General features: G+C 44.7%; 1 protein-coding gene across 2 annotated transcripts in view; it reads left to right on the top strand.

Annotated features, from left to right (window-relative positions):
• The window catches only part of WDR7 (WD repeat domain 7), a 356,850-nt gene that overhangs the window by 209,325 nt on the left and 122,723 nt on the right, over positions 1 to 24,802 (top strand). For both annotated transcript variants that reach the window (XM_066602521.1, XM_066602523.1), the window contains one exon: positions 17,493 to 17,679. In XM_066602521.1, coding sequence (XP_066458618.1) covers positions 17,493 to 17,679 — 187 coding nt within the window. The remainder of the gene's footprint in view (positions 1 to 17,492; positions 17,680 to 24,802) is intronic.

Below are 24,802 nucleotides of genomic sequence, written 5' to 3'. Positions count from 1 at the left end.
AATATTAAATCCCTTCTTCCACTCTAGAGAACCAAGTAAGGGGGCAATACCCTGGACCGCCAGGACGAGTGTCAATAACCCTTCCACTACCTTAGACTAGGGGAAGTTTAAATGAATCTGAAATCTTTTCTTCATGCACGGCTTCACCATTATACGTCATGTATACCAGTTGGATTATTATAATCTGTACATGGACGTCCAGATAAGAAATGATGCAACTGTGCCTGTTATATCTTATCCCTGTAGCACTGGTATATGCTGCCGCATGTTACAATTAGGAGGATCAGAAGGTGCATAGATAAGAAAAATGACACGGACTTCCACTCTGACACCCGTAGAGTCGGTGACTCATCTACTCGCAATAAATCAATGACTCACCAACAGCTTCTGCAGGGTTATCTCATTGCAAAGCCCTGGCTTGTCATGTAGATATTATTGTACATAAATTAGGTTTACTGTATTTTTCTTAGTTTATTATGTGCTTTGGCTGATTTACACCCCGCATTATACTCCAGAGCTGCAATCACAGTACTGCAGAATTAATGCTGGGAGATTTCAGCTCTAATTTGCTGGCTCTGCATTCGACTAGCTCTGGTAATTTTCATTCTTAGAAGTGTGAACTTTACAGAAGGCAGTGTAGAGAAAATTGACTATTCCCTGCATTATCGAAGGTCAGCTAATTTTTTATTTTTTTTTAGAGAGGGGGGAGAGTTTGATGATGAGCTGTTTTCTGTAGCTAGCAGAATGAGTGCAGCTCTGAAGTATAATACAGGATTTAAGTCAGGATCAGTACAGGATAAGTAATGTATGTATACGGTGACTCCACCAGCAGAATAGTGAGTGCAGCTCTGGAGTATAATACATGATGTAACTCAGGATCAGTACAGGATAAGTAATGTATGTACACAGTGACTCCACCTGCAGAATAGTGAGTGCAGCTCTGGAGTATAATACAGGATGTAACTCAGGATCAGTACAGGCTAAGTAATGTATGTACACAGTGACTCCACCAGCAGAATAGTGAGTGCAGCTCTGGAGTATAATACAGGATATAACCCTGGATTAGTATAGAATATGTCACACAAAAAAGCAGCAAAAATAATTTTTGCAGCCCAAGAAAAAAATATGGCCATAAAACCATCACATGCATAAAATCACTAAAGTGGTCCTTTAGGACCAAAGCACTATGGTCCTTAAGGAAAAGACATTTTATACAGTTAGGCCGCCTGCACACGGGCGGAAATCCCGCCGCGGGATTTCCGCCACTGAAAGTTTGCATAGGAGTGCATTACAATACGCACTCCTATGCAGACGGCCGCGGTTTGGCAGCGCGAAATCTCGCGCGGCAAACAAACCGCAACATGTCCTATTTTTGTGCGGGGCACGCACTCACCCGGCACATGAAAGAGATGGGGCCGCCAGGCGCGGGAGAGTACGCGCTCGTCCCTGCAGGCTCTCGGGCCGGGTCCCGCGGCGAGAATTCTCGCTGCCGGATCCGACCCGCTCGTGTGCAGGCGGCCTTAGCCCTTTCCTGTTTCACTCTGACTGTACATCTGTGTACATATCGAGCTTGATAAAGACGTGGGGCGATGAGTCTGGTGTGGAGTAACTCAAGTGGCTGCACAGACCCCAGACCTCAACTTCATTCAACACCTGTGGGAAAATTTGGAATGCCAAAGCTAAGCTAGACCTTCCCCAACATCCGCCCCCTGCCATCTCAAATACACTTTTGCTTAAATGGGTGCGAATACCAAAAGCAGTCCAAGATATTGTGGAAAGTCTTTGAAGAAGAATGGAAACCATTGTAGCCGCAAAAGGAGACTCCGTTGCATATGAACGTCCATGTTTTTAGAATGGGACTTTCAACAAAAGTGTTTTGCTGTAGGGGTGCTGGTCTGGCGTCTACATACTTTTGGCCATGTAGTGTAAATCTGCATAGGACCTGTAGGCGCAAAATGGTCTTTCAGTGAAGCCTACACTATTTAACTAAAAATAATTGGACAACTGAGCAGAAATCAAAAGTAGTGTTTATTTCCATATGGTAATACTTAGCGGGGCTCCTCTGGCCCTCATGACATCGGATCCTCTCCGTGGCGTACTTTCTACTAACATCTGATACACTTCAGCTGGTATTTCCCTCCATTCATTCTGTAAATGTCTGGCAAGTTCTGTCAAAGAAGATGGAGGCTGTTTATATTTCCTGACCAAATGTTCCAATTGGTCCCAGAGATGTTCAGTAGGGTTCAGTCTGGGACTCTGTGCAGCTGGTCCAATCATGGAACATCCTCAAACCAATGTAAGGCCTCTCTCACACAGGCGTTTGCAGAAATGCAGCGTTTACTGCAGATTCCGCCCAATTTCAGCACCGCTGGCGTGCGTTCTACTGGTGTTTTGGCACAGCTCAAAGTGCAGCCAAGGCTGCTGATAAAAAAATCAAGACTCACCCAGCTGGTGAAGTGGCTGCTCTCAGGACCTTGTGAAGCCGGACAATTGCTCTGATTGGCTAAGCGCCCCTGAGTGACAGCCGGCTGAGCCAATCAGAGCCAGCCCTGGATTAATTCATTAATTGAATGGCTGTGACTGGACGCATCCAGTGCTGGCTCTGATTGGCTGAGTGGGCTGCCACTCAGCGGCACTCAGCCAATCAGAGCAATCTCTCGTTGGAGACGGGGATTTTGAACCCCTGTAACCAGAGAAAAAGTTTCCCTGCGGGCTGACAAGTCCTGGGAGCACCGCCGGGGACAGCAACATCACCTGCAAGGTGAGTATTGATTTTTTTTTTTTTGGCAGTGTACCTAGGGCGTATAGCACTACCAAAAGCGTGGTACCAAGTTGTGCCGCATTTTCGGCATCGCTAAAACCGCTGCCATTCATATAAATGGGCAATGCAGGGCTGAAAATGGACGAAAATAGAACATGCAGTGCCGTTAACGCGCAGCCCCATTGAAATGAATGGGAGCGTTGCACAGTGTTTAGCGGAGCGTTAAAAATGCAGCGCTAAATGCTGTACAAAAACGCCTGTGTGAGGGAGGCCTAAAACAACGTTGGATGTGTGACCAGGCATGTTGTCTTGTTGGAGGTATGGCTGACCATTCCCAGAGTATTACCACATTGTGGCCCGCACATTATTATCTAGAATGTCATCCATGTTCATGGGTCTTACCACTACAACCAATGGAGCAAGACCCATAATGAGCCTCCACAGTACTTCGCTGTTGGCACAACACAAAGTTGTTCCCCGGACATTTCCCACCCAGGTACCTCCATCTGATGTGAAGATGGAGTATTGTGATTCGTCATTCCATAGAACGTTCTTCCGTTGCTCAACTGTCCGATGACATCGCTCCTTGCACCACTGTAGACGGACCGATGTGTCTTCTTTGAGAGAATTTGCCAGATGTTTGAAGGATGAATGAAGGGAAATACCAGCTAAGATGTATTAAGTGTCAGTATAAGGTACGCCGCGCAGAGGATCCGATGTCATTAGGGCCAAAGGAGCCCCACTAAGTATTAACATGTGGAAATACATACTACTTTTGATTTTTGCTCAGGTGTCCAATTACTTTTGATAGTAGAGTTTATTTAGCACGCAGCCTAAGAATGGGGCAAATTGTTATAAGATGCTCCAAAACTAAAACGGTCAACCAATATGGCGGTGTATACTGTTTTATCTTGGAATACAAAAATAACAATATCTTTCAATATCTAAAAAAAAAATACTTCAATGAAATTTGACTATTCTCTTAATTTGTGGTTTACTAAAATAAAGGAGTTTTTTTCTCACCCTCCCCGGCACCCCCTCCCTCATCCCATCAATCTCTCACCCTCCATTACCTCATCTATAAGGGCAAATACAAGGATGTTCCGTTCTTTCCATAAAATGAAATAAAGGTGATCTAAAGCTCATTTATGGCCCCGGAATGGAATTGATCTGGCTTTCACTTTTGATTTTCCACGTTCAGACGTTGAAAGAAAGAAATATTGCTTTGTTAGTTGTATTGCGCATACAGGAGATTACACAGGAGAAAACCGCAGCCGCAACATTCACCTCCATCTTCCCATTTTGTTATGGAGGTTCTGTAACTTTACTGTATTCCTTCCTGTGGGATTACAATACTTTTATGATGATTAATTATTATATTGCGGTAACGGTTTATAGGGCCGCCGTGTCTGCGACCGCTGCTCTATCCAAGGCGGTGAGTGGGCTTTAACCTGTTAGTCTCCAGCTGCCGGCATGTAGTCACAGCTGGCCCCATCATACATGTTCGCTGGCTGATCCAAGCATGGGGATGGCTTTTTTTCAGTAAGGAGAGGGAACCATAGGATCGACAGGGCCACCATCAGAACAGAATGGCTAGTACTGCTGTCAGGAGCTTCTTGCCGCCACATCTGAATAGTAAATGAAGGGGTCTGGTCTCAGGTTGCAATTTATGGAACCGGTCAGCAGATTGAGGCTGCCTTGACCAGGGGATGCATGAAATACTGACAGGCTCCTTCAGTACAATTACCTGTTTTAGGCCGTATTTACACGGGCGAGAGCGAGTTGCTCAGGTGTAACTTGCATCGCACAGCACATGGACGCCGCACGTCACAAATCCCATTCTTGGACGAGACTCGCACAAAATAGGACATGCTGGGATTTTTCAAACTCCGAGTGAAGAATCGCCCATGTACACCAACCATTCAGATGAATGGCTTTCTTTCCCAATGCAAGTTATGTCCGTATTGCAATCAAACGGAACTCGCACAGAAATATTGCCCATAGCTTTTAAAAGAGCTCGGCATGGTGGGCTATTCCCCTTCAACTTCTCTCCATGTGGCTTAACTTCATTGACAGGTCTCTCCCTATATGCCATAGTTGATCAACAAGGATCCGCCACTTGCTGGGCCACCTTTCATTGCTGCAAGCTCTGTTTACGCTGCAGTGGCCTGGGTTGGTATTGCAGTGTTGGTATTGCAGAGCTGTTCCTGCAATACTAACCCAGGCCGCAGCCTTTTTGAAAGAACTGTCTGCTTGCGGCTCTTTTTGCACTGACAGCAGATCCAGCATACAGCTGATTGTCGAGGATCTTGAGCGGCAAGCAACCACCGATCAACTGTTGATGACCTACCCCAAAGATAGGTCATCAGTAGGAAAACAACAGCTGGGCAATTTTATTCAGATATGAAATGCCAGTGAGCGCTGAGTGTTACTGTCTTAGCAGGTTTGACTGGCATCTGTCCAGACATTGGCTTGTTTAGTTAGCATTACCTTCAGGAAGGGCCACTGGGTTCAGCCATATTTTAAGTCGCTCCATTGCATCTAAAATTATTACTAGTTTTGCAGATAATCTTTAATTAAAATCTACAGCTGTTTTATGTCTACATTTCCTATGCAGTCCTATGTGTTCCCATGGTAACAGACCACAAACAAACCCCATGTAGTCTGATCCTGCAGTCACACTCATCTGTTAGTAGGAGGGATTCTAGGACATATGACTGCTGGATCAGACTACACAGGGGCTTTAATAGTCTGGAGACAAACCGGTTTAAATAGGAGCTGCATACATAAAACGACAGAAGAAGATTTTTTTTATAAACTATGTACAAAATGTCTTTTTTGTTTCTGTTTTTAGATATACGGCAGTAATACAATTTGGTGGCTTCGGTGGGCCACAGCCATCCTTCTTTCTCCCCTCATCCCACTGGTCGCTCATGTCCAGCATCCTATCATCACCGCAGTATTTCAATAGCACTAATCGCTCCATTTCCTGTGGAGTATTCCTCCCCAGAGGTCTCTGTGTTGTGGGATATGTATGGACCGTGTAAATAAATAAACGTAATAGTGTACGCCATCCATCTAGATAATTGCAACCCTTTAATCATCTTATTATAGTGCTGCCCGGCCTGGTGCCCCCGCGGTCATCTTTAACCTACATCCTCCTTCAACATTTTCATGTTTGCAAATTCTAACCATTACCCGAACCTCTGGCCATAAAGGATGAAACCCCCTTGTATTAACCCGCAGCTGTTAACGCAGGTTAATGCAGTCGTTGGCCAGTGTAGCAGAGCTGACGCGTATTGGAAAATATACATTAGCCGAGCCCCCACTTGTCCTGTACCAGATAATGGACTGAGAGGTTAAAAGCAAGGAGTGCGCAGCTCCAATCAGCAGAGCTTTTTCGCCAGGCTAATTACCTCGTTACTGCGCTGACTCTAATGTGACATGTTTATTGCCTTAACTAACAACTCATTAGGTCCCTTGATGTTTTTGTCAATATTAATTCCTTCATTTAAGCCAAGTCAAAGTTTAAACAAAGATGTCCAGACTGAGAAGTGGGCAGAATTTCTAGCAGATCCTTAACGCAATTCCAGTCCTGAGACAGGCTATCCTCTGCAAATGCCAAGACATTTGAAGTCGTTGACCCTGAAGGCCTACCGGCGCTGGCCATGGCCGGTAATCCGATGTACCGGAACGCTTGACATTTCAAGACTTACCTGACCATCTGCTCTCTGCATCCCAATAATAAGCAATCACTCGCTCAGTATCTTCGTGTGAGCCAGATTTGGCTTGACACGTGTACTTCATATATACTCATTGACAATAACATAATGCTCCAAGGAGGAGTTGTTGAAGTCTAAAGAAACTTTCTATGCGTAAAAGTAATAATGATATATATATATATATCTATATATCTATATATATATAGATATATAGATAGATAGATATATAACGTGTGCGGCTGAGCATTATCCTGCTGGAAGCCTCCATCACAGGAACACATGTGGTTGCAGGACGTCCTGAACATATCGCTGAGCTGTCATTGTCTCTCGTACCCCTACTAGGAGTGACTGACTGTTGTATGTGATGGCCTCCCAGACCAGCAGGGGGCAGTGTGCCGCTCCACAGCCAAGGCAGGATTGTAGCAGTCTATACTCCTACACGATCGTCGTCGGCCCAAATAGATCCTGAATTCATCACTAAAGATGATACGGTTTCAGTCTGTAACAGTCCAGGTTTCTCGTTGACGACCAAACTGCAAACACAGGCGTTGGGGTGTAAATACTAGGACACGTAATGGGCACTGTGACACCAAATTTCGTCTTACTAAGCACCTGAAAATAGTTTGGGTAGAGATAGGGGTCTATCATGAAAGTGCCACCTGTGTCTGGATGGTGGACAACAAAACCATTGGATCAGCTTGTGATTGTCGATGGAGCAAACTATCCTTTCTACTGGTGGTCTGACTAGGGCATCTGGAGCCTGTTTAATAACCTGTAGATCCTACTCTAGCAGAAATCATCTTAACCAAACATTTCCTGTAGCTACAAATAAAAGTTGTACAGCGTTGATGAGAAATTTTGGACCCTTCCTCCCTGCAAATATGTTCCAGTTCATCAATATTTCTGGTATGCCTTATGTACACAGCCCTCTTTAGGTCATGATAACAACATCTCCATAGGTTTAAGAGACTCAGGCTTGATCATTCTAAAAAACAAATCCTCTTTTTTGACCATTCTTTACATCCAATGCACACAGCTGGATTTGCATTGCTGAATGGGGGGGGGGGGAGGAAATCGCAGCATGCCCTATTTTGAGACGGATTCCGTGCGGACGGCTTTCATTGAAGTCAATGGAAGCCGGCCGTCCCACGGCCCTTCCATAATCATCATTGCAGAAAGGCTGTGGGATCCACATCATCACCTAGCAACGGCACAGTCAAATCTGTACTGCGCATGTGCATCGGCAGGCACATCCGCAGTACAGACAGAATAGAATCCGGACAGGTACACAGGGCTCACCGGTCAGGCACCGGGTCAGATTCCGCAGCAGGATCCCGCATGTGGAATCCGACCCGGTCGTGTGCATTCGGCCTTAGATGATTTATTTGTGTACTTTGGGTCATTGCCTTGTTGCATCGTCCAACCTCTTTTCAGTGTGAGGACATGGACGGCTGCCCCTACACTCTCCTAGAAGATCTTCTGATCCATCTTAGAATTCATTGTTCCCTCCATGATTACAAGGTGTCCAGGACCTGAGGGAACAAAACCGCCCCAAAGTCATGGTGTCCCCTCGGCCAGGCTTCACAGCTGGACGAGGTTTTGGTGTTGGTGTACAGTGTTCGACTTTCTAGTGGATTGTAGACTGAACTGGAGTAACCAATGCCAGTCAGCTGCTGCAAAGGCAAATAAAGTCTTGGGGTGCATTAAAAGAGGTATAGGGGCGAGGGACGAAAACATTATTCTACCGCTATATAAGGCACTTGTCAGGCATCACATGGAATACTGCGTACAATTCTGGTCACCGGTGCTCAGGAAAGATGTCACAGTGCTTGAGGAGGTTCAAAGAAGGGCAACTAAACTAATACATGGAATGACGGGACTGGAATACCCAGAGAGGCTATCCAAATTGGGATTATTCACCCTGGAAAAAAGACGGCTAAGAGGTGATCAAATAACCATGTATAAGTCATGAGGGAACAATACAAGGATCTCTCCCAAGATCTGTTTACACCCAGGACCATGACGGTAACAAGAGGACATCCGCTACGATTAGAGGAAAGTAGGTTTCATCACCAACATAGAAGGGGATTCTTTACTGTTAGAGCAGTTAGACTGTGGAACTCTCTGCCGGAGGAAGTGGTGATGGCAAAATCCATAAAAGAGTTTAAAAGGGGACTTGATGTCTTTCTGGAGAGGAAGGACATTATAGGATACAAGTCTTAGGTTAATTGTCAATCTGGGTATACAGGCAGGTAGGAACTATTAGGGGTTGATCCAGGGAACAGTCTGATTGCCATTAGGGAGTCGGGAAGGAATTTTTTCCCCAAAAGGGCTAAATTGGTTTCTGCCCTTGGTTTTTTTTTGCCTTCCTCTGGATCAACACAGGAGGATAGACAGGCTGGACTAGATGGACATTGTCTTCATTCAGCTTTATATACTATGTTACTATGTTTCTCCAAACGTAATGTTGTGCATTTTTGCTAAAAAGGTTCCACTGTTGTCTCATGTGTCCATAGAACATTTGTCAAAAACATTGTAAAACATCCAGGTGGTCTCCGGTTACCCTGAGGCAGGCTGCAGTATTTGTTTTAGAACAGCAGCGGCTTCCTTTGTGGTGTCCTTCCATGATTACCGTCCTTAGCCACTGGTTTTCTAATAATGGACACATGAACAGAGGATTTTGCAGTTTGTAGACTATTCTGTTGGACTTTTGCGGTTACCATTAGGTTCTTTCTCACTACATTCAGGATTTTCCATTGTGCTCTTGTAGTGATCTTACCAGGCTGCCCACTCCTAGGGAGATAAGCAACAGTCCTGAATTTTCTTTTGTAAATATTTTGTCTAACCGTTGATTAATATACACCCAGGTCTTTAGCTTTCCCAGCTCCTCGCCTCTCTGTAACACATCATCTGAGGTTCTTTGATAGTTGCTTACATCAAGGCACGGTTCAGACTGATCAGTCTTTCTTGAGAACAGATTTGTCAGTAACCAGGCTTTGTGTGCCTGCATTTAACTGGCAAATCATCTGTGAACCCTTCACTTTTAATCTCCTCTCCTTATTTAAAACACATTTTGCCAATTACCTTTTGGAGAATTCATAAACTAAAGTTCACTTTTTCTGCCTGTACTGCAGATGATTACTCAATGCGCTCAGCAAAACATGAACGCTACAATTGTTGGTGTGTTACTGTTTGTCTGTAATTGGGACTTCTGTAACAACCATCTTATTAGCAATCAATGCAGAAATGCAGGGAATTCCAAAGGGTTCACTTACTTTTTCTTGCAGCAGTAGATCGATATGAGAGCTTTTCTATGCCGTGTCCCATTAAATCAGAGAGCTAACTACTTCCTGCGTGCAGCCTTCTGCAGATCTGACGCCAGGGTTCTTCCCTCCGTAGTCGGTGAAGGGTTTTAATTTGCTCTATTTATTAGCACATTTTAATATGTAGCCTCTTATTACTTATTCATTGGACTTGCTGCCGTTCTATGAATCATGATGCATCTCAGTCAGTGTAATAAGTGATCCCATATGAACACAGGAGTAATGTATTCATTAAATAGTGTTCTGCTTGTTACCTGCACTCCTCTCCTGCTATGGGTTCTCTGCACACACAGCACACATGCACACGTATGCAACACGGCTTCCCCAACAATACAGCACCGCAACGCCAACCTGCAGAGCTCCTGCGCCCTCCTCGCGCTCGGATGCCGTGCTCGTTGTCTCTCGCTCTTCTTGACCGTATTGATTTTGCAGGTTGTATTTTGAAGGATACAGAACGATCGCTCTGTGACCGTGCAGGAGGGTTGCAGCAATTTGTATTTGTGTTATTGCCCAACGTATATTGTAGCTTCCACAGACGGCTGTGATGTACGCCAATTTGTAGACATTCACAGAGCTTGAGCTTAACTCTTTGATGGCGCAGCCTATTTTAGACCTGAGGACACAACGTTTTTTTGGGAGGGATTTTCATCTCCTCTTTTCAAAAGCCAGAACTCTTATTTTTCCGTCAACATGGCGATTTGAGGCTTGTTTTTTGCGTGGTGAGTTGTAGTTCTTACTGGTGCCATTTGTTAGTTACATATAATGTGTTGTACAACATTTATTAATTTTTTTGTAGGGCAGGGATTAAAAACATCAATTCTGTCTAGGTGTTTTTGTTTTTTTCCCCACATTTAGGCCACCTACACACGCTGTGCTATGAATGGTATTTTCTGCAGACGCCCTCCGCGGATTCCGCAGCAAAATTCAGTTTGTGTGCTAGCGCCCTTAATCATACAGTATAAATGACATGATTTTTTTTTTTTTTTACGGGTTGGTACAATTACAACGATACTAAATTTATATCGTTTTTTTAGTTTTTTTCCCTTTTGCACAATTAAAAAAAAAACTTTTTTTTTTTTTTTGGAAGGGTGGGTGGGAATTTCTGCAGTCCCATAATAATCTTGCAGTTGTAACATGCCTGAGCCTCTGGCTACCATGACTATTCATCAGTGTCCCACAATTGAATTTGCAGCCTAACCACCTAGATGCCATGGTCACTATTGATCATGACATCTGGGTAGTTAAATGACTGGGATCATTGTTTTCTATGATCCTGGTCATTACAAGGAGAGCCAGGCAACACAAGACTCCCATGGTGATGATGCGGATGCTGGACCCATGATCTAAATGTCAATCATAAAGGCTTAAAAGGGTTGTCTCGCGGCAGCAAGTGGGGTTCAGCACTTCTGTATGGCCATATTAATGCACTTTGTAATATACATCGTGCATTAAATATGAGCCATACAGAAGTTATTCACTTACCTGCTCCGTTGCTGGCGTCCCCGTCTCCATAGCTCCGTCTAATTTCGGGGTCTTCTTGCTTTTTTAGACGCGCTTGCGCAGAAGGGTCTTCTTCTTTTGGTCGGTCCGGGCACGAGCGGCGCTCTGGCTCCGCCCCCTTCTACGTGTCATCGCGTAGCTCCGCCCCATCACGTGTGCCTATTCCAGCCAATCAGGAGGCTGGAATCGGCAATGGACCGCACAGAGCCCACGATGCACCATGGGAGAAGACCCGCGGTGCATCGTGGGTGAAGATCCCGGCGGCCATCTTGGAGAAGGAAGAAGTAGGAAGAAGGAAGAAGTCGCAGAGCGGGGATTTGGGTAAATAAAAATTTTTTTTTTAATTTTAACACATCCCTTGGGTTTGTCCTGCGCCGAACGGGGGGCCTATGCAAAAAAAAAAACCTGTTTCGGCGCAAGACAACCCCTTTGAGACAAGCCAATTCTGAAGTTCATTTATACCATGGGACTGCATTCTGTCTGACAGCACAACCCCTATAACACTGTTGTGCCTTTTTTTAAAAAAATATTGAGTTTCTCCATTAGAATATGCCAGAACTTACTGATATATGCAGGTTAGACCACTAGAAACCTTCTAAGTTTTTTTTTAGTGCCTCTCCTGTCCAGGTAGTATACAGAAAACTGCATCATCTTGCCAAAGGGGCTACATTTTCATTACTGCAATAGCATTGGGTCAGGAAGGGTACAGTGCTAGGCTAAAATCTGGAGGGGCCACTGTGCTTAACGCATCCCATCATTGCAGTGGGTGATGTGGTGCATTAAAAATCACTGAAACGCACAAAAATAGAACTGACAGCGTTCAAAAAGCGCCTTTTTTAGAAATGCCACGCTAAAACGCTCGTCTGAGAAGCCCCATTGAAATTGATGGAAGCTCAGTACAGCAATTTTAGCAGGAGTTTCAAACCCTGTAAAAATCGCCCGTGTGAGAGGGGCCTAAAGCTTTTACCTTGCCTATGGACCCAAATAGTCAATCTCCAGTTCTGCATCCATTAGACTAGGGCAACTTTAATCACACAACTAAAGCTTCCATAGAAAACAATTTGTACAACTTCAGGATTTTACAAATTGTAATTCAACAACAATTTAGACTTACTGGAAATTTGGGTGGACAGTCGTGTCCCATCCAGTTAAATGTGAAATATGTAACTTTAAGACATGCAAAAAATAAATACATGCAACCGAGTCACATGCAATTTGCACCAAAGTTGCCTGTCTGTGGCTCACAACTGGGAATCACCCAACCAAAGTTGTTGTAGTCAGTAGCGGGTAAAACATGATTGTACGGTCTGCTGCTCTTCTTGGGTATGGTGTATCCCAGTAGACCTTTCACTTGATCAGTGTCTTCTACGATGACCTCTTTGGTATAATTCCTTCTATACGTTATTTCTCATGTAGACACTACACCACAACACTCGGCATTCTTCCATTTCCCGGGGGAACGATGCTGGAATCTTAATTTATCTAGCTGGCCACCGGTGACCTTCCTGCTAATCTCCGCCATGAACATGAGATCTATGTAGCCTATAGATGTTTAGACTCAACGGCTGCATAGAACCGAAGGAAATATAAGCCCACGCTGAAGATCGGGGCAAATTTCCATCTCATGTATTGAAAACCAGAACTTGTGGATTGTGCTTTTCGAGTGGTTTCCCTAGGAATAACCTTCAAGGTTTCTTTTAAATGCCAAGTGAGCCTGTCCTGAGATTTCTCTAAGCATCTCCTTTGACCTCTGCAGAGGTCCTGAATATAAAATGTCTTCAGTGAGTGACCTGAGTGTCCTCTTCTGCAACTGCAGAACAGATAATAAGAGAGTACAAAGACAGAGGCGCGTATTATAGATGGAGCTAACCTAATAGGGAACCACAGCTGCTCTTCACTAAAATCTATGTATTTTTATCCTCGGGAAACCTGTGCACTCGTAACTCTTTCCTCGCCGTCTCGTCATGGCGGAGGGCTTACTGCTACTAACTTATATAGTCCTGGTTACCGTCCTATGGTTTTATTACCTATGCTCTTCATTATCTAAAAGCTCAATGGCTCATAATTGTCTTCGTACAGTGAAGGTCTGTTTTTGATTAAATCCTATAAACTACTGTGAACACTCATAACTAGAATTGTCAGGGTACTAATAGTAACACGATAAAAGGGGGTATAGTTGTATCTATAAGGAGTGTAGACATAACAGTCAAATCCATGGCATCGGAGCCTGGTAGAGCCCAAACTACCTTCTTCCACATAAGAAGACACCAAGAGTAGAAATGGCATGTGGATGGTGGGGACCTGTTATAGATCGAACTACGTCTAGTGACTCCGCTGATGATACGTAAAAATCTAGTTCATTGTTGACCACCTCTACTTCAGAAATGTCACCAATCTGCTGTGTATGGATAGAAACTTATTTCCTTTAATTTGGTGTAAATAGACATCTTAAGGTACCCGTACGCCTTCAGTAACCATCAGTCAAGTTCTCATTTGGCCGATGCCAAGTCCTCCAGAATCTCCCCATAGACATGAGTGCTCAGTTTGTCAGAGCGTGCATGTGTTCTCCATGCGGAGAGGGAAATAAAGGCCCTTTACATGGGCCAATGATCATGAACACCCGTTCATTACAATGCTCAATAACCAGATCATTGCCCTGTGTAAGCAGGCCAGAGATTAGCCAATGGATGAGTAAACTCTCATTGTGTCTTGCATCTTTGTGCAGCCTGAAAATTCATCGTTCTCAGCAGCACATTTCCGCATGTGAATGGGGAATGTGCTGCTGACAGAAGTGGTTCTCTATGGAGGACAAATTATTGTATATATGATCGTTTAACCCCCATAGAGTCTGAATTGGCCCGGGTAAAGGCCAGGTTAACAAACTGTGATCTTGCTAGGAATCGGCCCATTGAAAAGAGCCTGAAGCCAACGTCTGGCACCTCTGGTAGTGGCTCATCTCCTTTGGGAAGAGACGTTTGGACATATTGAAAATCAGCATGCCTGATCCTTGTTTTCCCCAACATCTACATTTAGGGCAGAGTTGGGACACCCCTATACGCATTTGTCCGTGTCAGCCATCCACACAGGGGTTGTCTCATCAAACACAATCCCCCTAATTCAAAACCCAACACCCCACCCACAAGCAGCAAATTTAGCTGGAAGAGCATTCAACTGGGTATATATTTCATCTGTGGCACTACATGGTGGTCATTCAGGTGAATGGTCACCATTGATGGTTCAAGTTCACCGGGGCGAGAGATGCTTCTTGATAACATCTCTTTGAGCTGATTTTTAGAGGGAAGGTTTCAAGTAGGGGACGCTCCCTCAATCTATAACATCTGTTTTCCCTAATAAAGCATATAGAAAAGAGTATTTCCAACAGGCTTGAAGAAACACGTGTCTTTTATGTTTTGTCCTGTATCTTCTCACTACTCCAATAATTTTACATTTTAAAGCATTCTCTTCGCTCCTCGCCTTGGTATTCTGCTTTTTATCAGCCAGGCTCTCTACCGTTTCTAAACAATGCTGTCCCTTTAAAATTGTGCTCATATTGATGATGTAGCCATATTGGTTGTCCATTTTAAATTGGCCTTGTGGATCATTTGTTGTTAGAATAGTCTACCTATAACAATAAGATCATTGTCTTAGAAGAGAATTCAAAAGTGACAACCAATATGGCCGCACTTCCTGTAGTCACTTTTGCAGAAATAGTCACAACAACGATAAAGAAAAAATGCCATTATCTCCGTAAGATAATAAACTTATTACAAGGATTTGGCTGCTACTCTAACTTCCGACTTACTGATATATGGCCAATTATACTCTTGCGGTTGAAATCCTCTCCCAAATAAGTCTAGCAGACCAAACACTCACTGAGCAGGGGGTTGGACCCGATGACCCTGAAGGTCCCTTCCAACTCTACCGTTCTATGATTTTACGATTCCGGGCTCGTGTGTATTTGGCTTCAGCCTTCTGCACCTTGGAAAAGAGAAATGCATCCAGTTTGGATTTATTGTGTCCATAAAAGACCATAGAGAGTCATGAACTCGTTCTTTACAAGGTTGGTAATTAACAATGTTCTACCCGTTGTTCCTATACATTTTACGATTCCCTCACAGCTTGTTCTATCCATACGGTGCCATACATGGGCCCAAATTATACCAGAAATCAATGATTCCCTAGTACTGTACATGGTTCCTGCTTTGTTTGCTTGGTGTGGGCTCATACATGTATAGAGGTCTATTGATCTACGTGGTCTGGTTCTATTTACTTCTATCCTGTGATATAGAAACATAAAATCTACCGGCAGGTGTTTAGTTGTGGGGCGTAGTTACAGGGGCAAGAGTTAGTGGTCACATCTGGGCATTGGGGACTGACTGGGGTCCCCTCTGCCACATAAGAAGACACCAGTATCATAAATGGCACATTTTGGATTTCACTTTACGGCCTTGGAGCAGCTTTAAGTGGTAAAGTCCACCCTGTCTGTCCAGTGTTCGGAGAGGTTAAAGGGGTATTCCCATCTCCACTCTAATGACATATGCACAAGAACTGAGCCCGACTACTCCCAGCCCGGCTGTACGTGGAAACAGCCTTAAAGTGAATGGAAGCTACAGAAACCACATAGCTCAGCCAGTTCAGCTGTTTCCATACCCCTGGACCCCACGTGCAGAAGGTTATTGCCATTTTACTCCTATATTCGAATTTGGCTATGAGCAACATCTACATGGAGTCTTTATGTTCTCCTCGTGTTCGCATGGGTGTCCTCTGGGTTTTCCAGTTTCCTCCGGTCAGAAGCTGTGTTGTGTCTCCTTAAGGAGAGCACCCAAAAAGTGTGTGGAGACACCTTGGGGGTGAGTGGGTCAGGGGATGGTATAGTCTCTCCCCAAGAAGAGCACCCAAACGGGGCATGGGGACACCTAAAAGAGGAGGAAGGAGACTTCTAAGGCGATGATACTCTGGGAAATTTATGCAAATAAGAAAGATGGAAAAATACCTCTATAGCGCCATCTATTGGATGGCGGCATTACTTCAAATGAAAATGACTTATAACAAGTCTTATTGATGGGAATATGAAGCGCAACAAACTTGCGATTTTTGTGCAATGCCTTTTTAACATTAGAAAATTTTCTTGACATTTGCGTTAAAAATCCATAGCGATATCATAATCGCCAGTGTGCAAGAGCCCTTAAAGGGGTTTCTGGGACATTAAAAAAAATTATGGAGGGTTCAAATGGAAAGAAAATACTCATGTATGACCACTCAGCCACTCACAGAATTCAGCGGTGATTCTTCTATGAAGCCTGTGAATGGCTAAGCAGTCATGTGCACAATGAATGGCATGGGACCACCCGACACTTCTTCCGTGTTCCATGCAGCAGGCACAGGGACTGCAGTACTGGACTGAAAGTCGCCAGGATAGGTGAATATTCAATTTTTCTTTATTTTAACCCTTTATAATTTTTTTTTCTTAATGTCCCGAGAAACCCTTTTAGCTGCTAAATTCTGTTTGCTTGCAGCCACCACTAGGGGGAGCTGACTGTAGACAGTTTTATTATTGAGTTCAATGTCTAAACTGTATGCAGTCAGCTCCAAAGCTCGCCCCTAGTGGTGGCTACAGGTAGCTGCAATGCTGGATTTAAAATCTATATTTACACAGAGGATTTGGAGCTCTTTATCAGGAAGCGGGGCTCTGCTCATTAGAGAGGGATCGGGAGATAGAAATCTGAATTATGAACCTTATTCAAGGCCAGACTTTCATATAATTTAAGTTTTGCGCCCTTCTGGAAACCTCTCCCCTGTGAGCTCCGGAAAGGCCCCTGATGTTACACGTCCCGCGTGTTTTTATGTGAGCCCAATAAAGTGCTGTAACAGCTGCTGGTGATGAGCGGCGGTACCGTGCATATTGATCGGTGCGGTCTGTAGCTCTGCGTGGCGCACATTACTTCTTGCCTCTCATCCTTTCTCCTTCTCACTCGGCTTCCTTATCACGTCAAGTGTCATACACAGTGATTTGTCTGTCAAACAGTTTTCCCCTCCATTAAGTTTTATGCATTCTAGCTGATGTCGCACGGAGGCCCCGGTGCGTTTTCTGCTGAGGTTGCCGATTTTTAACGTGTACCCGTTTAAGCTGCTGTTAAGTCTTGTACAAACCCCGTAAAGGCTGTATATCCTTTCTTTTTATCACAGGCAAGGCTTTGACTTTCCTGCTGCTGCAGCCCCCCAGCCCTAAGCTCCCTCCTCACAGCACCATCCGCAGGACGGCTATTGATCTGATTGGACGAGGCTTTACGGTGTGGGAACCGTACATGGACGTATCTGCTGTTTTAATGGGTCTTCTGGAGCTCTGCGCGGATGCCGAAAAACAGCTTGCCAAGTAGGTTCTCCGTTTTACGGTCAATACAGTAAAATTCACTTTATAGCGGGCGGCATCCATGGGATCCATCAACAGCCGGATTATTCGGTTTAACCCTTTAATAACCTGAGTGTTTTGGTGCTAAATGACCGGAGATATTTATTTTTTAGTGATTTTCAAAGATTTGTTTTTTTTCTTCTTTTTTTGCATTTTATTTTCTGTATTATAACATTTATCTTATAGTAATATTTTTTTCTTTGCTTTTATTCGAGGCGAATTGTGAAAAAAAGTTTATTTTTAAAACTTGTTTTTTTATGTCTTTTTTTTTTTTCTTTTTATACGTTGATTTTACATTTTTTATACATATTATATGTGGACACAGAGTTTATTTCCTACTGCGGTTTTCCACTGTGAGGGCTCATTCACACGGCGTATTTGCTCTTCATATTACATGCATAATTCGGACAGCAGAACCCCCATTGATTTGTATTGGGGTATTCAGGCCAACACTTTCCACACGTGTGAAGTAAGTCGCAGCATGTCCCATTTCGTCTGAAATTGCCCATTAAAGTCTACGGGGTCGTGTAAGTATGCAATGAGAACGCATTTTTTTGCAAGCGTGAAAAACGCAGTGAATACACGCACGTAAAAAAGTAAGAACGACCAAATATGCAGGAAATAAGTTCAGTTTTGGTCTGTGAAAACGCTACAGATTTCATGGCCGTGTGAATAAGCCCTAACTGCGAAATCGATCAGGACGCCTCCACACTACAATCTCATGTGCGGTTCAAGCATACAAGAAACCCCCTAGAAATAAATGTACCAACGCGCGCGTCTCTATGCCTACGTTTACGTTTTTAAATCGTATGTGCGGAATATACCTTTTAATACACTTAGATCCGTTTTTGATATAAAAAATTTAGACCTCTCTTGCTCAACATTTTTTTTTTTTCATAAAGTTTTGTAGTTCAGTACCTTTTTTCCCTCAAAGGCATTTGGCCACAAAAACGTATGCATTGAGCGCATGGAAGCGTACCGCCATACGTCCCCTTACTTTTCCTGTTGACTGCAATATTTTAAAAAAGGTGTGCGTTTCACGGATGGCATATGACCGTGTGGACGGGTCCTGAGGGCTCATCCACACGGACGTATTTGTGCTCCTTATTACGCGCATATTTTTTACGAACAGCATAAACCCTCCTGCTGTGTAATGTATGGTTTTCACGTGGGTTAAAAAAATTGAAACGGGTCATTGTGCCGTTTTGTAACCCAAGACTGTGTCCATTGAGGCTCACAATCTAGGGTCCTTCTACGCGGCCAGATCATCAGTGAGCATGTTGGTCGGTGCGCGTTCATTATGTGTCACATGGGCAGATGATCTACTGTATAAAGACGAATGATCATTAACCCCTTATCCCCCTAGAGCGCAGGTTTACGTCCTGGCTGGGAAGGGGTTCCTGCAAGTGGACATAAACTTACATTCTATGGATGGCGAGGGCTTAGATTTTGAGCGCGCACCATGCACAATGGGAGCCGGTTGCGACTGACAGCTAGCCTCCTATTCCAACAGTGCGGATTGGTGAGATCACTGATCCCCACTGTTAACCCCTTACAAGCAACGATCAATGCTGATCACAGCATATAAAAGGTTCATATAGGCATCACTAAGTAATCACAGAGAGCCAATAGGTTGCCATTCCGTATGATAGCTACGAATAGCAATAATGTATTGCAGCGCAGTGGTACAGCAATGTATTCTCAGAACGATCATAGGATTGCAGGCTCAAGTTCACTAGAGGGACATAAAAATGTGCAATAAGATGAAAATGAAGATGGTAAAAGAAAAAAAACCTAAAAAATGGTAAAAACTTATGGCCGCACTTCCCGCTCTCTCTTTTTAATAAATAATATGTAAACGATAAAAAACCTACATACTTGGTATTGTCGCATTTGTAACATCTCATACAGTAAATTGAACACGCGTTTAATCCTGCAGCCTAACGCTATTAAAATAAGAGTTTCGTTGATGGAAAAAATAATAAAGTTGTGGGACTTTGATTGCAGAGATGTAAAAAAAAATGGCCAAAAGGGTTTTGATTGTGTAAAACTGTACCAATAAAAGCTACAGTGCGCAGCACAAAAAAACGAGCCCTCATACGGCCATGTCATCGGGAAAAAAATGAAAATCCCCCCCCCAAAATCGTTGTCCTTAAGTTCAAAATAGGCCGTATCACTAAGGGGTTAAAAGGAGCCTGTCAGCAGGTTATGCTGTGCAAACCACATACAGCATAAACCCGGGACAGGGATGTTTATTATAGGGCAGCGTGTGTTCTCCTGAAATGCTGCAGATTGACACAAACCGGAGCCTGGAGTCATGGGGGCGGAGCCCTGCCCACATCTGCCTGCCTACATGCAAGCAGGGAAAGTTCTCATAGGCTATATGATGTGGGCGGGGACAGGCTGACAAGGCTCCACCCCCATGACTCCAGGCTCTGTTCTGTGCCAATCTTCAAAGTACATTTATTCTGAAACGGTGCAGCATTCGTTTCAGGATAACGCACACAGCCCTGCAATGTCCCTGTTGCATGAAGGCGCTCATGATTGTAAAATGCATTTTCACAATGTGCCAGGTGTCTTGTTTTAGGAAGTTTGGGTACAGGAGCGGATTATGATATTTTTTTTATAATTCTGGTCTAATTTCTGTTTTGCCAACAGTGTGAAAATTCTCAACAATGAGAATTCTTATTATGTGTTGTTTTCCACAAAATTTTGGGGTACTTTATCCATTTCAAAAGGGTTTTTGTGGCGAAAATGTGTTTTGTTTTTTTTGTTTTTTTGTGTTTTTTACTGGATTTTTATCTTTTGAATGAAACATTATTGAACTTATTAAATGCTGTTTTACAGTCCCTGGGGATTGAAGATGCAAAAATACAATTGTTAGGATAGTACACTGCACTACTTATGTAGTGCATTCTACTAAGCCTTTGATAGCAGCCTATTAAACTCCGATGGAGGCGGGACCTAATATGCTGAGTTACATGGCAGACATAAAGCCTTTTTCAGGCTCCTGGCTGCGATTGGAACCAATTAGCAACTTACCATCACACTGCGGGGTGCCATTGGGTGACAGAAGGAGCCTCCTCCCTCTGTCATCTGCTTCCATGCTGCATCTGCTATTGATTGTGGCATGTAAGGAGTTAAACTGCCAGGATCTGAGATTTCTCCGTTACTGGAGATTAGAGCAGGAGCCTGGCTGTCAGTAGTCAGCCAAGCCATTTCTTTAAAAAGATGTATTTGCACTTTTAAAGCCCATTAGTGCGCTCCGTAAAAAGGCATAACGGCCTTCACTAAGGGGTTTAGCACATTCATCAGTCAGATGTCCCTTGACTCCATCACAGTCATTCCGGTCTCCGTCACTCCCAAACAAGGAACTTGCCGCAGCTGTTCATCGTGCTTCTTGCCACTCAACCAAACACAGGCTTTAGCGGTGATTTTGCCGTGAACGGCACGTGAAGTCTGTGATTGGCTGAGCGGTCACATGCACAAGGAGCGGCACGTGAAATCTGTGATTGGCTGAGCGGTCACATGCACAAGGAGCGGCAAGTGAAGTCTGAGATTGGCTGAGCGGTCACATGCATAAGAAGTGGCACGGGAAGTCTGTGATTGGCTGAGCGGTCACATGCACAAGGAACAGCATTTGAAGTCTGTGATTGGCTGAGCGGTCACATGCACAAGAAACGGCACGGGAAGTCTGTGATTGGCTGAGCGGTCACATGCACAAGGAGCAGCACGTGAAGTCTGTGATTGGCTGAATGGTCACATGCACAAGGAGCGGCACATGAAGTCTGTGATTGGCTGAGCGGTCACATGCATAAGAAGCGGCACGAGAAGTCTGATTGGCTGAGCGGTCACATGCATAAGAAGTGGCACGGGAAGTCTGATTGGCTGAGCGGTCACATGCACAAGGAACAGCATTTGAAGTCTGTGATTGGCTGAGCGGTCACATGCACAAGGAGCGGCACGTGAAGTCTGTGATTGGCTGAGCGGTCACATGCACAAGGAGCGGCATGTGAAGTCTGTGATTGGCTGAGTGGTCACATGCACAAGGAGCGGCATGTGAAGTCTGTGATTGGCTGAGCGGTCACATGCACAAGGAGCTGCACGTGAAGTCTGTGATTGGCTGAGTGGTCACATGCACAAGGAACGGCACGTGAAGTCTGTGATTGGCTGGGTGGTCACATGCACAAGGAGCTGCACGTGAAGTCTGTGATTGGCTGAGTGGTCACATGCACAAGGAACGGCACGTGAAGTCTGTGATTGGCTGGGTGGTCACATGCACAAGGAGCGGTTTGTGAGCGCTGTGGCAACTTACTGCTTCCAGAGCGGCAGTGATAGACTCGCGGACATCTGACCGGTGAGTATGAGTTTGATATTTTCAATATTCCCCACTATCGGTCATTGCTGGTGTGGGCTTGGACTTAATAAGGTACACAAAAAAGTACCGCCAGATACAGTCACAATGCAGCAAGATAGAGAATACACACAGCAGAAGCCGAGAATATCCGTGAAGACTCGCGTACGGAGCAGAAACCAGGAACAATGGGGAATAAAAGCCGCTTTTTGTATGTTTGCTCTAAAAAAAAGTTTACAAAGAGCCGGCGCATGGTGTGCCGGAGGGAACGCTATTTCCTCCCAGTTCCCTCTACACGGCGACCACAGAGAGTCCTGCTGGTCCCAGCATGGAGCAGCTATTATATGAACTCTGCCACTTCTTATCTTATCTGCAGTTTTCAGCAGTCGTTTTATCTGCTGCGCACACTTATTCTTCACAGCCGCCACCGCCGCCGCTATAATGCCGGCTATAAAGGAATATGTCACACATGCAGCAAGCCACTCGCTAATAGGAGGGATTAGGGATTCCCTTCTACTCTTCTGCCTTCAAGGCACCAGACATGATGATAATCACAGTCATCCAGGAGTCGCACTCCCGAAAATCACCAGTAAATAGAAGACCTTGACTTGTCCTCTTGTAAAGCCGCCACCGGCTGCGTACGTTATACGGAGCTCCTCGGTGACTTCTAGGATTCTTAATAGTTTATACAAGGGGTTAAATGTTCCTCGTCATACACTCCTCAGCTGCTGCTGAACCTCTTTTGAAAAGTAAGGGGGCGATTTCTGTCTACCATTAAGTGGAAGGTTTGAGGTGTGTTATAATATTGTGCGGCAGCTAAAGTGTGCTTTACGATGTTCTGCAGCAGCTGAGCTGTGTATTATGGGGTTTTTAAGCATATTCAATGTTGTGATGTTCAGCAGCTGAGCTGTGTATTATGATGTTCTGCAGCAGCTGAGCTGTGTATTATGATCTGCAGCAGCTGTGGTGTGTCTTATGATGTTCTGCAGCAGCTGAGGTGTGTCTTATGATGATCTGCAGCAGCTGAGGTGTGTCTTATGATGATCTGCAGCCGCTGAGGTGTGTCTTATGAAGTTCTGCAGCCGCTGAGGTGTGTCTTATGAAGTTCTGCAGCCGCTGAGGTGTGTCTTATGATGTTCTGCAGCCGTTGAGGTGTGTCTTATGATGTTCTGCAGCCGCTGAGGTGTGTCTTATGATGTTCTGCAGCCGCTGAGATGTGTCTTATGATGTTCTGCAGCCGCTGAGGTGTGTCTTATGATGTTCTGCAGCCGCTGAGGTGTGTCTTATGATGTTCTGCAGCCGCTGAGGTGTGTCTTATGATGTTCTGCAGCCGCTGAGGTGTGTCTTATGATGTTCTGCAGCCGCTGAGGTGTGTCTTATGATGTTCTGCAGCCGCTGAGGTGTGTCTTATGATGTTCTGCAGCCGCTGAGGTGTGTCTTATGATGTTCTGCAGCCGCTGAGGTGTGTCTTATGATGATCTGCAGCCGCTGAGGTGTGTCTTATGATGATCTGCAGCCGCTGAGGTGTGTCTTATGATGATCTGCAGCCGCTGAGGTGTGTCTTATGATGATCTGCAGCCGCTGAGGTGTGTCTTATGATGATCTGCAGCCGCTGAGGTGTGTCTTATGATGATCTGCAGCCGCTGAGGTGTGTCTTATGATGATCTGCAGCCGCTGAGGTGTGTCTTATGATGATCTGCAGCCGCTGAGGTGTGTCTTATGATGATCTGCAGCCGCTGAGGTGTGTCTTATGATGATCTGCAGCCGCTGAGGTGTGTCTTATGATGATCTGCAGCCGCTGAGGTGTGTCTTATGATGATCTGCAGCCGCTGAGGTGTGTCTTATGATGATCTGCAGCCGCTGATGTGTGTCTTATGATGTTCTGCAGCCGCTGAGGTGTGTCTTATGATGTTCTGCAGCCGCTGAGGGGTGTCTTATGATGATCTGCAGCAGCTGAGGGGTGTCTTATGATGATCTGCAGCCGCTGAGGGGTGTTTTATGATGTTCTGTACGCACGTTGCTAGAAGACCAGATAGCAAGTGGAATAAAGGAAGCCGGAATTTATGGGCAGACAATGCAGGACAGAGCCTGGGGAGCAACACACCATCCAGACTGCTGTCTGCAACCTCCGCTTGTTCTCCTGACTTTTCCTCCAGAATAAAGTTTTTTGTATTTTTTTAAGTAGTTTATACTACTTTCAAAAAAGTAGTATAAACCAGCATAGTCCAGAGAGCAGTATCCCATTCTGAAGGCTTTTAGAACACCTATCACCACGACAGCACAAGAGAAGGTTGCCTGGAAAATAGAAGGTTTGGGCAACTTTCTGATGCCGATCGATGGGTTCCAGGAGCTAGCCTGAAGAGCCGCACTCCATATGGCGCAAAATGCCCTACAGCCATATTTAGCCCTATATTTGTAGGGGTTCTCAAGAAGTAAATTTAACCATCTCTGTTCTCATCTGACCTCACAGCACCACCTCACTTCAATAGGTGCTGGAGCCACCACACATCAACTGATTCCATTGTCTGCCCAAGGCCTGGACCTCGGGGATATTTCCTGTAGCGCTGTCCTCGTATTCACACCATGTCAGAAATCTTTGTCCTTAGATGCCTCCCACTTCATACGTGTTCTGTACATCACTTAACCCCATGTGTCTGTTTTGGGGGATGGCTGGATAGGAAATTGACAGTGTAGCACCCCCTCCTTTTTTCTTTAATTTACCCAAATAGAAGC

The sequence above is a fragment of the Eleutherodactylus coqui genome, chromosome 5 (assembly GCF_035609145.1).
Source record: "Eleutherodactylus coqui strain aEleCoq1 chromosome 5, aEleCoq1.hap1, whole genome shotgun sequence".
Lineage (NCBI taxonomy): Eukaryota > Metazoa > Chordata > Amphibia > Anura > Eleutherodactylidae > Eleutherodactylus > Eleutherodactylus coqui.
This window is presented reverse-complemented; position numbering and strand designations above follow the sequence as displayed.